The sequence below is a fragment of the Anomaloglossus baeobatrachus genome, chromosome 8 (genome assembly GCF_048569485.1).
Source record: "Anomaloglossus baeobatrachus isolate aAnoBae1 chromosome 8, aAnoBae1.hap1, whole genome shotgun sequence".
Classification (NCBI taxonomy): domain Eukaryota; kingdom Metazoa; phylum Chordata; class Amphibia; order Anura; family Aromobatidae; genus Anomaloglossus; species Anomaloglossus baeobatrachus.
The window spans coordinates 215,226,206-215,240,758 of NC_134360.1; the positions used below are offsets into that span (position 1 = coordinate 215,226,206).

General features: G+C 47.2%; 1 protein-coding gene across 3 annotated transcripts in view; it reads right to left on the bottom strand.

The window, feature by feature from the left end:
* Nucleotides 1-14,553, bottom strand: part of SEC16B (SEC16 homolog B, endoplasmic reticulum export factor) — a 276,625-nt gene that overhangs the window by 238,441 nt on the left and 23,631 nt on the right. For all 3 annotated transcript variants that reach the window (XR_012724949.1, XM_075320161.1, XM_075320162.1), the window contains exons 4-7: nucleotides 7,328-7,434; nucleotides 6,907-7,018; nucleotides 1,873-1,948; nucleotides 717-840 (exon numbers count right to left, since the gene is read on the bottom strand). Coding sequence is in view for 2 of the 3 variants with exons in the window: in XM_075320161.1 (XP_075176276.1) it covers nucleotides 717-840; nucleotides 1,873-1,948; nucleotides 6,907-7,018; nucleotides 7,328-7,434 (419 nt within the window). In the remaining variant the exon portion in view is untranslated. The remainder of the gene's footprint in view (nucleotides 1-716; nucleotides 841-1,872; nucleotides 1,949-6,906; nucleotides 7,019-7,327; nucleotides 7,435-14,553) is intronic.

A 14,553-nucleotide genomic window follows, 5' to 3' on the forward strand; every position in this document is an offset into this window, starting at 1 on the left:
TGATTCATATGTTCATGGCAGTAATGCAGATTCCATTTTTCACATTTTCACTTTACATATAGCTATTGGATTTTTCAAGTCAGTATTCACACAGCAGTTTCTGCTATTCCATGTATTCCCCTTACATAGTCACGGGTGTGCATACCCTATCTCCCCATCCGTGTACGTTACTGGCTGAGTGAGTACCACCGTGCCGTCTGACACTGTACTGCCCCCCCGCGACCCTGCACCTCCCCAACTCCTGCCATCCACCCTCCAGTCGCTATCACCGGGTCCCGGGACCACCAAACCCCCCTACCCACGGAGGGGAGAGAAACATCTCAGCTGCCCCCTGTCATCGCTCCCGGGATCCCCGTCCGGTGCAGCGGTGGTGTCCAATTACCACCACAAACCGTGGGTGGCGTCACGGACTACATCCCCAAACCAAACCATCCCTTTCACTCACGGGCGAGGAGCGCCGCTTGAGTCCCCGGATCCAGCCCACCGCTCGAGCCACCGAGCAGCAGCAGCGCCGGACCCGAGCGTGGTGAGCGCAGCGCCCTCCCCGCCCGCGACATGTAACACATAGACATCACAGAGGGGTGTCCCAAGCAGTGATCGAGAACAGAGCGCTGCTCTGCAGCAATGCAGTCGGCCATGCTTAATGGGATATTGATAGTCAAATTGCTATAGGGCAATTAAATAGAATAAATAATATATAACCCATCAATACTCACCATCCTGTAACGGATTCCAGGAGTCTGATGGATCCGGCATGTACTGACTCAACTCATAGCTGCTGGATGACATGCCCGAGTCTCGGTACTGGGACAGCAAACTGGGTTCTGCTGAACTGAAAGACTAAGGTATAGACAGTTTCTATGATATCTGTTATGTAAAGAGAACATAGAGTAAAAGTCGCCAGGTATGAAAGCTCGTCCCTGGCATTTATATGGTGAAAAATAGTGAAAATAATGTGATTTTTAAAAATATATCTCATTGTCCCCACCTCAAATTCTAGAATAAAGGATATAGCATTCTATAGGTCGCAAGGTATTATACTATACTATACACTATACTATATACCATAGTGACACTAAATATTTGATGTTAAAAAGCAAAACAAAAATAAGATAGATCGTAATGATTGTGACGATCACTTTTCCACCTTTTAAAGGGAATTTGTCAGCACATTTTTGCACCTAAACTATTTATATGTGCATGTAGCTCTTTCAAAGACAAGTCCAGCAATACCTTTACATGGCCATTCTGTTCATCCATTACTGAGAAATCATTGTTTGAATTGATATGCAAATGAGACTGAAGGGCTATGGTAGATCTAAAGCCTCCGTCACTCCAGCTCTATTTCCTGCCCATCACCGACTCCCTCTGCTTGATTGATGGCTTCTTTGCCTCAAGCCATACAGTAGAAAGGCTGTCAGTCAAGCAGGAGGCGGCGGAGCTGGGCAGAGGGATAGAGCTGGAGTGACAGAGGCTTCAGATCTACCAATAGATGTTCAGCCTCAGTTACATATCAATTCAAACGCTGATTTCTCAGAAATGGAGGAACGTACTGGTCATGTAATGGTATTGCTTGACTTGTCTTTGAAACAGCTACATGCACATGTAAATACTTTGGAGTGTGAAATCCTGACAGATTTTCTCCGACGTGGGCTATATGCAAATTTATGTGATTTGTCTGCAACGCAATGTCACGCAACTGTTTTAAAGTTGGAATTTGGCTGTAAAAAAGCAACCAAATCGCAGACACGCGCAACATGCAATGTGATCTTTGATGGCAAAGTAATGTGCAACCAGCAGGTCCGGATATTTGGCTACAATCGCATTGCTGGTTTATGTTGTTTGCCTAATCAGATGCAAGAAGGCCCTTACCTCTAATCTATCCAACGCAGAGTCACATCTTCTCTCCACTTGGTGCCGGGCCCCATCATCCTCATAGTATCGCAACCTGATGAAGAAAGACAAATGTTAAAAATAAAGCTAAATTGTCACTGTTCATTCAACAAACTTTGCAAAAATCAATAGAATGGGTCAATATAAGAACGTTTGTAGCATATCTTATCGGCGAGAATATGCTTCTTTCTCCATTTATGAACCACATTTTCCCTTCTGCCCTGCCTCCTGAAAGCATCACCCATTTTGAAAAACATCATCTGGAACTATTTTATTTTTTTGTTATTTTTTTTAAGAACTTACAGGCAAGTCGTTGCTAACTATCTGCCTGTGGTGCTGGCTCAGAGTGGTCACAGACAGCTCCTGACGGCAATTTTGAGATTTCTACTGAGGTGACGTTGAAAAAATCAGTTGCTTTTTTTGCTCTCTTCCATTAATGGAGCGTTAATGCTAATGTCACGCTGTTTGACAGTTGTGTAACTGCAGGGAGCCGGCTGTCAATCACCAAGACGTCGGCAATCACAGGCCCATTGACAGAGCAGCCCAAAAAAGGAAGAGCTGCTCTGCTGATGAGGGGTCAAATGAAGCGGCAGGATCACCAGCCAGAGCAGTCCCTGACGACTCAGAGCCGGTGCTGAGCAGAACAGGCTGCTAGTTAGGAACTACCTGCCCTATGAGAAAAAAAAAAAAAATTGTCCTGGAGAACCCCTTTAAATCTGTCTTAGTCAAAGCTCAGCTAAATGATGTGTCAGGTTAAAGAGACTATTAATCTAAACAGAGAAGCAGGAGAGGAGGAGTGAGGCGGAGCACTCAGCACAGAGAGACTCCGGGCAGACACAGGCAGATCCAGTTGAAATTTATTTAACTTCAGTGCTGGATTCACAGCAACACAGCTCAGTACTGCTGTATAATGTCCTCCATGCTGCTGCTGATGCTGCTTTTGTCTGTGTGCTACAGAGAAATAAGTGTAGGAGTCCATCTTCCTAAGTGCAGTGTAGGGGAGACATCATAGCAAATAGTCTCCTCCTACTAGCTCAGAGACAACCGAAAATTAGAAATAGAGTCATTTTTGTTTGGTCCCTATCAAACTAATATGTGAGCCCAACAGCCAACGGGAAGGCAACCTCATTTTTGTTGGGTCCCTATCAACTGACTCAATTTTGTTATTATGTTTCATGTTCAGTTTGCACCTGATCACATTAGAAAGGTAGGATGTGCCATCAGTCTTTTTCTTAGATTACGTGCAACCCTGGTTCTGTACTATACTAATATGGGTGAGTGGTTTAACCGGTAGCTGCCTGTCTGGCATGATTGATTGCAATAGTGCGTTTTCTAACTCTTGCACTTTTACTACTTTGCTGCCTATAAATAGTCTGGCTCACCCTCTTTACGTTTAACAACCTTCCAGGGGCATGTGGGGTCTTTTCTTTCCCCCTCTGCACTTTACCCACATACATGATTTTTTGGCTGATATTTATTGTCTTGAAGCGATTTTACAATAAATTTATATGGCATTCATTACTGGCTTCTTTGGATATTAATCTTTATTGTTCATTGGCAAAATTTAAAGACTTCATTGCTTTGTTTTTTCACATATCTTAGCACTACAGAGTGCAACTGAGTCCTTTTTGTAACAATGAAGATCTGACACTTTAACACCATGGGCGTACCCAGGATCAAAACTAGGGGGGGCAAGCCATAGTCGTTCAGGTTGTAAAATATTAGAACGGAATCTCATATACAGTCCCCTCTTAGGCGGGCTTTGCACACTACGATATCGCAGGTGCAAAGTCGGTGGGGTAAAATTGAAAGTGACGCACAGCCGGCGTCGCTCTCGACATCATAGTGTGTAAAGCCTTTTACATCCGATTAACGAACGCAAAAGCGTCGTTATCGTATGATCGGTGTAGGGTCCGACATTTTCATAATGTCGCTGCAGCTGTGTGCGAAGCCGCTGGAGCGAGGAACATCTCCTTACCTGCGTCCACCGATGTTTACGTTCCGCTCATCTCCGCCCCTCCGCTTCTATTGGCTGCCTGCCGTGTGACGTCGCTATGACGCCGCACGACCCGCCCCCTTAGTAAGGAGGCGGGTCGCCGGCCAGAGCGACGTCGCAGGGCAGGTGAGTGCATGTGAAGCTGCTGTAGCGATAATGTTCGCTACGGCAGTAATCACAAGATATCGAACTTGCAATGGGGGCGGGGACTATCGCTGCAGCGTCGGTAACACATTGTTACCGATGTCGCAACATGCAAAGCCCGCCTTAGGGCTCCCATCTCATATACAGTCCACCCATAGCGCTCCCATCTCATATACAGCCCCCTATAGGGCTCTCATCTCATATACAGCCCCCCATAGGACTCTCATCTCATATACAGCCCCCCATAGGACTCTCATCTCATATACAGCACCCCCATGGGATTCCCATCTCATATACAGCACCCCCATAGGGCTCCCATATCATATACAGCCCCCTATAGGACTCCCATCATATATAAAGCCCCCATAGGACTCTCATCTCATATACAGCACCCCCATAGGATTCCCATCTCATATACAGCACCCCCATAGGGCTCCCATATCATATTCAGCCCCCTATAGGACTCCCATTATATATAAAGCCCCCCATAGGACTCCCATCTCATATACAGCCCCCCACAGGACTCCCATCTCATATACATCACCCCCATAGGGCTCCCATGTCATATACAACACCTCATAGGGCTCCCATATCATATACAGCACCCCCATAGGGCTCCCATATCATATGCAGCCCCCTATAGGACTCCCATCATATATAAAGCCCCCCATAGGACTCTCATCTCATATACAGCACCCCCATAGGATTCCCATCTCATATACAGCAGCCCCATAGGGCTCCCATATCATATGCAGCCCCCTATAGGACTCCCATCATATATAAAGCCCCCCATAGGACTCTCATCTCATATACAGCACCCCCATAGGATTCCCATCTCATATACAGCACCCCCATAGGGCTCCCATATCATATACAGCCCCCCATAGGATTCCCATCTCATAAACAGCACCCCCATAGGGCTCCCATGTCATATACAGCCCCTTATAGGGCATCCATATCATACACAGCCCCTCCATAGGGCTCACATGATAGGAGCCCTATGGGGGGCTGTATATGAGAAGGGAGTCCATCTCATATAAGGCCCACCATAGGGCTCCAATATTCAGCCCCCCCATCATATAAAACAGCTCCCCAGACTGTCTGATTTAATATTTACATTTTTTTTACTTGTGGCAGCAGCTCAGCTTCCCAGCAGTCTCCCCAGCTTGTGACTGTGCCGACCGCTCTACACTGCAGGACTCGACACAACAGGACGCAGAGTGATGATGCCAATGTCATCACTCCAGTCCAGTCCCCGCTGTGCTGATTTGCAGTACAGAGCGGCCGGCAGGCACTGAGGACGGGATTTTACAGCTCCTACTAGGAGCGGCTGCGGGAGCAGCGTTCAGCCTGCCCTGCGGTACTAGTGGGTGGCGGGTGCCGATGCACCATGCCGCTCTGTCCTCTCCTCACCACCCGCGCTGCCTGACGCACCCGCTACCTGACAGAGACAGGTCATAATAGGTGCGTTCCCCTGCTTCTGGGGGGGGCAGCTGCCCCTGTCCCCCCCCTGCCCCCCATGTTTGACACAATGTAATGTAATCAGTGTTCAGCTTGGGTAACAGTGTAAATTTGGTGTCCTCTAAATAACTCAACACACAGCCATTTAAAAAGGTTGTTCACTACTTTAACATTGATGGTCTATCCTTAAGATAGGTAATCAATATCTGATCGGCCGAGATCCGACACCCAGCACCCCCACTGATCAGCTGTTCTAGGTGCCACCTCCAGCAGCCTGAGGCTGGAAATGCTCAGTTCCGGAGCTGCTCTGTCCCTTGATAGTGACTGCAGCAGGGTACTGCCATTTCTCAAGGCAAAACTGTTCCCGCTCCTTCAAGTTAGATGGTTTTCTATGATGAAAAGCAATCTTCAAGTCTGACCATAGCATCCTAATTGGATTAAGGTCCGGGCTGTGACTCGGTCTCTCCAATACATTTACATGTTTCCCCTTAAACCACTCAAGTGTTGCTTTAGCAGTAGCTTTGTCATGTTGGAAGGTGTACCTCCATCCCAGTCTCAAATGAGTGACAGACTGAAAAAGGTTTTGCTTAAGATATATCCATGTATATTAAACAATCTAACTTCCCCTTAATTAGGACCATTTTCATGTCCCTGCTGCTGAAAAACATCCCCACTGCATGATGCTGCTACCATTATGTTTTACTGTGAGGATGGTGTTCTTGGGGTGATGAGCTGTGATAGTTTGGCATCAAGCATAGCATTTACCTTCGTGGCCAAAAAAGATAAATTTTCGCCTCATCTAACCACAGCACCTTCCTTCATATATTTGGAGAGTCTCCCACATGTCTTCTGGCAAAATCAAAATGAGTCTTCCAGTTTTTGTGCTTACAAACAGTAAGAGACTAAGGAGAAAAGCAAGAGCAGGATGGCAGCAACAAAAAACCAACAATGGTTAACAGCACAACCATTCAAATCAATAATGCACAACAACCACCAGCAAGTCTGGATCGCAATACCTCACCAGACCAGTATAGAGAAGCTATAGCTGCCGTTAATGCAAGAGTTCAGGCAGCATAGATAGGAGGGGAGCGAATGTGATTGGCTCCCGCACAGCATGTAATCAAATTAGATTAACAAGCAGCCCAGCAGAGATTAACTCTTGCTAGCCTGCCTATGAACCACAAGTCTGTGAGTAGACGCTCAAGTCTCCCTGCGCTGATTATAGACCTCAGACAAGTTAGCAGTCAGAGTGCCAGAATCTGTAATCTCCGCAGCTCTCGACGTCATGATGACGGTTGGTGATGCTTGTAAAAAGCTCCTTTAGACATATGCTTTACACTGCAGCTTTGCTTGTTCATATTGGCTGGTGTACCCTGAATAAGGCAAACTAGGTGCATGGAAGGCTGCACTACCTGAGCACGTCTCTTTGTGGGTGGACGCTCCCCAGGTTCGGATCACATGCATACGTCTTGGAGGAATTCTGCACCCAGCGCTCAGTCTGATTGTTGTACGTCCATCTCCCATCTGTGAAATGAAGAAACATCTAAGGTATAAATAGATTAAGAAATTATTCAGAGAATCGAGTTCAGCTAGGACTATAATATAATTAATATTTAGCAGTTCTTCTTTAATGAGGAAAGTAGGTTATATGATACATTCGGGAGCCGAGGAGAAGAACTTCCTTTTACAACTTGAGTTAAGAAAACAGAAATCTAATTTTAAAACTTTAGGAAAAGCGCAGGTTACATGTCCTCGACAAATCTAATTCAAAGGACTATGAAAGCAATGGAAACACTAAGAAGTCGAAAACAGCCACAAGGAAGTGCACTGTACCTTTCTCTCCAGAAACACCAACTGGAGGCTCATAATTATAATCTCTGTTGCCATAGTTTTCTCTATGTACAGTCTCGTAAAATCCATATCTTTCATCATATCCCTGCCTGAAAAGATAGGAAGAGGTCAAGCAAATACGACATGAAGAGGACGGCTTTTTTTTTTTTCTGAAGTTATGTTCTTATTAGATGTAACAGTCATACGTTTCCGCAAAAACACACTCCGAGATACATCGGGCCACAAGACGCACATACAGAGCTAAATCCTTACAGCAGCAGCGAAGGGTTCGAGTCAAGTTTCTCCGTTACAATCTTATCTGCAACTAATACATATACATCAGACTGACAGATGGTAGACACGGAATGTAAAAATGATAGCATTTTTGGGATTTCTATGTAAGAAACTTACAATTTCAGAAGAACAAAGGAAGGAAAAGGAGACAGTTGCACTCTGTAGTGCTAAGATATGTGGAACAATGAATATGGGAATATAGATATGCATTACTGCTATGGAAAACATGTAAAAATTTAGATACTTAGCACACAAAAATGGCCAGATTTTATGTGAGCCCAACAGCCAACAGCAAGGCGACCTCATTTTTGTTGGGTCCCTATCAAACAAATATGTGAGCCAAACAGCCAACGGCAAGGCAACCTCATTTTTGTTGGGTCCCTATCAAACAAATATGTGAGCCCAACAGCCAACGGCAAGGCAACCTCATTTTTGTTGGGTCCCTATCAAACAAATATGTGAGACCAACAGCCAACGGCAAGGCAACCTCATTTTTGTTGGGTCCCTATCAAACTAATATGTGAGCCCAACAGCAAGGCGACCTCATTTTTGTTGGGTCCCTATCAAACTAAAATGTGAGCCCAACAGTCAACGACAAGGCGACATCTTTTTTGTTGGGTCCCTATCAAACTAATAGGTGAGCCCAACAGCCAACGTCAAGGCAACCTCATTTTTGTTGGCTCCCTATCAAACTAATATGTGAGCCCAACGGCCAACGGCAAGGTAACCTCCTTTTTGTTGAGTACCTATCAAACTAATATTTGAGCCCAACAGCCAACGGCAAGGTGACCTAATTTTTGTTGGGTCCCTATCAAACTAATATGTGAGCCCAACAGCCAACAGCAAGGCGACCTCATTTTTGTTGGGTCCCTATCAAACTAATATGTGAGCCCAACAGCCAACGACAAGGCGACCTCATTTTTGTTGGGTCCCTATCAAACTAATATGTGAGCCCAACAGCAAGGCGACCTCATTTTTGTTGGGTCCCTATCAAACTAAAATGTGAGCCCAACAGCCAACGACAAGGCGACATCTTTTTTGTTGGGTCCCTATCAAACTAATATGTGAGCCCAACAGCCAACGGCAAGGCGACCTCATTTTTGCTGGGTCCCTATCAAACTAATATGTGAGCCCAACGGCCAACAGCAAGGCGACCTCATTTTTGTTGGGTCCCTATCAAACTAAAATGTGAGCCCAACAGCCAACGGCAAGGCGACCTCATTTTTGTTGGGTCCCTATCAAACTAATATGTGAGCCCAACAGCCAACAGCAAGGCGACCTCATTTTTGTTGGGTCCCTATCAAACTAATATGTGAGCCCAACAGCCAACGACAAGGCGACCTCATTTTTGTTGGGTCCCCATCAAACGAATATGTGAGCCCAATAGCCAACGGCAAGGCAACCTCATTTTTGTTGGGTCCCTATCAAACTAATATGTGAGCCCAACAGCCAACGGCAAGGCAACCTCATTTTTGTTGGGTCCCTATCAAACTAATATGCGAGCCCAACAGCCAACGGTAAGGCGACCTCATTTCTGTTGGGTCCCTATCAAACTAATATGTGAGCCCAACAGCCAACAGCAAGGCGAACTCATTTTTGTTGGGTCCTTATCAAACTAATATGTGAGCCCAACAGCCAATGGCAAGGTGACCTCATTTTTGTTGGGTCCCTAGCAAACTAATATGTGAGCCCAGCAGCCAACGGCAAGGCAACCTCCTTTTTGTTGAGTCCCTATCAAACTAATATTTGAGCCCAACAGCCAACAGCAAGGCAATCTCCTTTTTGTTGAGTCCCTATCAAACTAGTATTTGAGCCCAACAGCCAATGGCAAGGTGACCTAATTTTTGTTGGGTCCCTATCAAACTAATATGTGAGCCCAACAGCCAACGGCAAGGCGACCTCATTTTTGTTGGGTCCCTATCAAACTAAAATGTGAGCCCAACAGCCAACGACAAGGCGACATCTTTTTTTGTTGGGTCCCTATCAAACTAATAGGTGAGCCCAACAGCCAACGTCAAGGCAACCTCATTTTTGTTGGCTCCCTATCAATCTAATATGTGAGCCCAACAGCCAACAGCAAGGCAACCTCATTTTTGTTGGGTCCCTATCAAACTAATATTTGAGCCCAACGGCCAACAGCAAGGCAATCTCCTTTTTGTTGGGTCCCTATCAAACTAATATGTGAGCCCAACAGCCAACGGCAAGGTAACCTCCTTTTTGTTGAGTACCTATCAAACTAACATTTGAGCCCAACAGCCAACGGCAAGGTGACCTAATTTTTGTTGGGTCCCTATCAAACTAATATGTGAGCCCAACAGCCAACGGCAAGGCGACCTCTTTTTTTTTGAGTCCCTATCAAACTAATATGTGAGCCCAACGGCCAACAGCAAGGCGACCTCATTTTTGTTGGCTCCCTATCAAACTAATATGTGAGCCCAACAGCCAACGGCAAGGCAACCTCATTTTTGTTGGGTCCCTATCAAACTAATATGTGAGCCCAACAGCCAACAGCAAGGCAACCTCATTTTTGTTGGGTCCCTATCAAACTAATATGTGAGCCCAACGGCCAACAGCAAGGCGACCTCATTTTTGTTGGGTCCCTATCAAACTAATATGTGAGCCCAACAGCCAATGGCAAGGTGACCTCATTTTTGTTGGGTCCCTATCAAACTAATATGTGAGCCCAATAACCAATAGCAAGGCGACCTCATTTTTGTTGGGTCCAAATCAAACTTATTTGTGAGCCCAACAGCCAACGGCAAGGCGACCTCATTTTTGTTGGGTCCCTATCAACTGTCTCCTTTTTGTTACTATGTATCATATTCAGTTTGCACTTGTTCACATTAGAAAGATAGGATGTGCCATCAGTCTTTTTCTTATATTACAGGGTCATGCATTCTGATTGAGCACTCCTGCTCTTCAGCCTTAGGCCATTTTAATTCTCCATTTGCAGCTTCCTTTCCACCCATAAATTGTAGATTTTTTTTTTAACTCAAAGAGAGGCATTAGATTGATAGGGACCCAACATACATGAGATCGCCTTGCCGTTGGCTGTTGGGCTGACATAAAATCTGGGCAATTTTGTGTGCTAAGAATCTCAATTTTTACATGCCTCTTGCTTAATAGTGTTGCAGCCTATGTGGCCTTTCAGAGAAGATGTGTATATACTGTCAGACCCGGGGACACTTATATTTCACAGGTGGACTTCCTTTGCACACAGGTGGACTTCCTTTCACTAAACATGTGACTTATGAAGGTAATTGCTTGCACCAACATTTTTTAGGAGCTTCGTGAATACATATGCACATGGCAATTATTTTTTTTATCCCATAAATTTAATTTTTGCCTATATTTTCTCAATTAATTTCTCCAACTTAGATTATTTAGTGCTGATGCGTCACACATAAATCAGATAAAAAATTAGGGCTCTAAATTTTGAAGATATCACAGAGACAAAGACTCTAAGGCTAGTTTCACACTTGCGTTGTTTTCCTTCAGTTGCAATCCGCCGTTTTGTAAAACAGCGGAATCCGTTAACGGATTCCGCTGCTTCCCATAGACTTGTATGGACGACGGATTGCGAGTGATGGACCTGTGTTGCTTCCGCTGGCCGACGCTGCGTTGCTTCCGCCGGGCGGAAGGAACGCAGCATGTAACATTTTGTGAGCAGCGGAATCCTTAGGATTTCATTGCGCATGCTCTCTCTTGCTCCCTGCACACGTAACCAGGGTACACATTGGGTTACTAAGCAAAGCACTTTGCCTAGTTACCCGATATTTACCCTGGCTACGTGTGCAAGGAGCCAGCGTTAAGCGGTGTACGCTGGTAACCAAGGTAAATATCGGGTAACCAAGCAAAGTGCTTTGCTTAGTTACCCGATATTTACCCTGGCTACGTGTGCAGGGACCCCGATACTTCCCCGCTCGGCTCCGCCCCCTCCCGCACTCCGCATGTACATGTGCGCTCACGCGCACACACACACTCGCATGTCCCCAGCGATGCAGTCCCCGCGGCACTGACGTCCTCAGCGCCATGGCCCCGCTCGGCTCCACCCACTCCGTACTCCGCCCCCCGCACTCCGCCACCCGCACACATTCTCGGCGGCCGAACGATCAGCTGATCACCCGGCGACCGGCTGCTGTGAGCAATCAGCTGATCACCCGGCGACCGGCTGCTGTGAGCGATCAGCTGATCACCCCGCGACCGGCTGCTGTGAGCGATCAGCTGATCACCCGGTGACCGGCTGCTGTGAGCGATCAGCTGATCACCCAGCGACCGGCTGCTGTGTGCGATCAGCTGATCACCCGGCAGCCGGGTGATCAGCTGATCGTTCAAAATAGTAAAACTGTAAAGAAAAAAAAAACAGATTCCGTTGTTTTGTACGATCCGTTGCATCAGTTGTGTCACTATATGCAACACATCCGTTGCATCCGTCACACAACGCAATGCAACGGATGCCGTTCAACGCAAGTGTGAAACTAGCCTAATGCTGTAATTATTTTCTTTGAACTTACTTTCACTCCCCTGCAGAAAGCTGACATACGGCATGTAGGAGTCCTGCTGATCTACAGCTCCGAGCTTAGGAGTCCAGGAGAAAAGTTACAATGTAGAGCAGTAGCACCATGTATGTGCCGGACTCCTAACTTAGGAGTCCTAAGCTTAGAGCTGATGCACCGCAGGACTCCTGGATGTCATATGTCAACTTTCTGCAGAGGAGTGAGAGTCCACAGGTAATGATTACACCATTGGGATCTGTGCCTCTTCCGGCAGTCGTACATTATTGTAATTCAGAACCATTTGTCATTGTGACAGATTTTCTATGTATTTATACAACCCTGTAGGTTTGGTTTGTGCGCTGTCAGTATTTGCAATGTGACACATAATAAACAGCACATTTCTAGGCTATGGGCTACTGCACAAAGGATAACTTTCCAAACGGACCCAGTTGGGGAAAAAATTGCAGCATGTGTAGCGCCCCTGAGCCACTCAGGGCACTATGAGGTACTGCATCTTCATCAGGATGCAGGGCCTACCCCCAGGGACCTGGAACACCAGTGCCAGCAACACTAAGGGGTACTTTGCACGCTGCAACATCGCAATCCGATGCTGCGATGCCGAGCGCGATAGTCCCCGCCCCTGTTGCAGCTGCGATATCCTTGTGATAGCTGCCGTAGCGAACATTATCGCTATGGCAGCTTCACATGGACTCACCTGTCCTGCGACCGTCGCTCTGGCCGGCAACCCGCCTCCTTATTAAGGGGGCGGGTTGTGTGGCGTCACTGCGACGTCACACGGCAGGCGGCCAATAGGAGCGGAGGGGCGGAGATGAGCGCGATGTAAACATCCCGCCCACCTCCTTCCATCCACATATCCTACGGGAGTCGCGGTGACGCCGGTAGGAGATGTTCCTCGCTCTTGCGGCTTCATACACAGCGATGTGTGTTACCGCAGGAGCGAGGAACAATTTCGGACCGTTGCGTCAGCGTAATTATGGATTACGCCGACGCTATACCGATGATACGATTACGACGCTTTTGCGCTCGTTAACCGTATCATCTAGGCTTTACACACTACGATGTCGCCTGCGATGCCGGAAGTGCGTCACTTTCAATTTGACCACACCGACATCGCACCTGCAATGTCGTAGTGTGCAAAGCCCGCCTTAGACACACTAAAATCCCAGTTCCCACTCCACACCAGGGGTCAATGGCTAGTTGGACACAAGGGGATGGCCACCTAGAGGGCGTAGACAGACCAGGGGACTAGACAGCCTGGTGGGAGGGGACAGTGAGCAGTACAGAAGTGGAGAGTGAAGTGGAAAGACGTGCCTTGGACTGGGTCGTGTAGACGGTGACCCGGGGGCACAGGAGAGTGTTCGCCAGGGTTGGTACACCCAAGTACCACTGGGACCAGAGCACCGACGGGGCACAGGGCCCTAGGTCAGACTATAGTCTTACACGGACTGGCAAATACCTGCATAGTGAGGGGACCTTTACAGACCTCACTGACCCACAGATCCGGGGACACCAGCAGTAAAGCAAGGATCAGGTTTCGGGACACAGACCAGCCCTACAGGGTCCACACTGCACGCCATACGGACAAGGAGACTGCCACAAAAGGGACAGTCGGGCCCCAAACCGCTTCAAGCTACGGGGACCCAACCACACTGAGGGTGTCGGGGACAGAGCAACCGAGTCATCAAACTGGCACTGGAACTACAGGGACCTGAACCAGCCATCCGAGGGTCAAGAGTGAGTAGAGACTGTTAACTACAACAACGGTGTGGCCTCCATTCTACAAATCCCCAGGCTCAGTCCTACCTGCAGAGGGCCTACCATTATAGCTTCCATCACCACCAGCCCTACGGGTAACCAACTCAGCAGCGGCGGTTCCCCCATATTAACCGCAACCCGCAGGTGGCGTCACACCAATGACTTTACTCTCACCTGTAAATAATCTCCATTAAAAAGCACCCAGGGCACGGAACCGGGCTACGTCCACCAAAGTGACATTCCCCAGTTGTAAACCACCCGGGACCGAGTACCCCATTCCCTGGGTGACACAGATGCAGGGGTCTGGACTTGATTACGGATCAAACCGGTGCATGTAAATATTAGGCAGCTCCTGCACAATCCACTATGGGCAATTTGAGGACGTGAGTGGTTCTCAAAGTTCAAGGTTCTTCTGAACTTCGCCTTCCATTGTTACATCCAGTGGAAAGTCGCCTCACAAATGGCTGTCAAAGATGTCAGTGGGGAACTGAGCACTTAAATGAATAAGTGAGCACTTCAGGTACAAATTGAACAGCAAACAGCAGATCGATAGATTAAAAATAAACCCGGCACTTTTATACTTCAGCATCTTAGGAGCGGATGACTGCACCGCACATTGCTGTAATAGCTGTAAATGCTGCAAAAAACGCTCTGTAGCCGGCA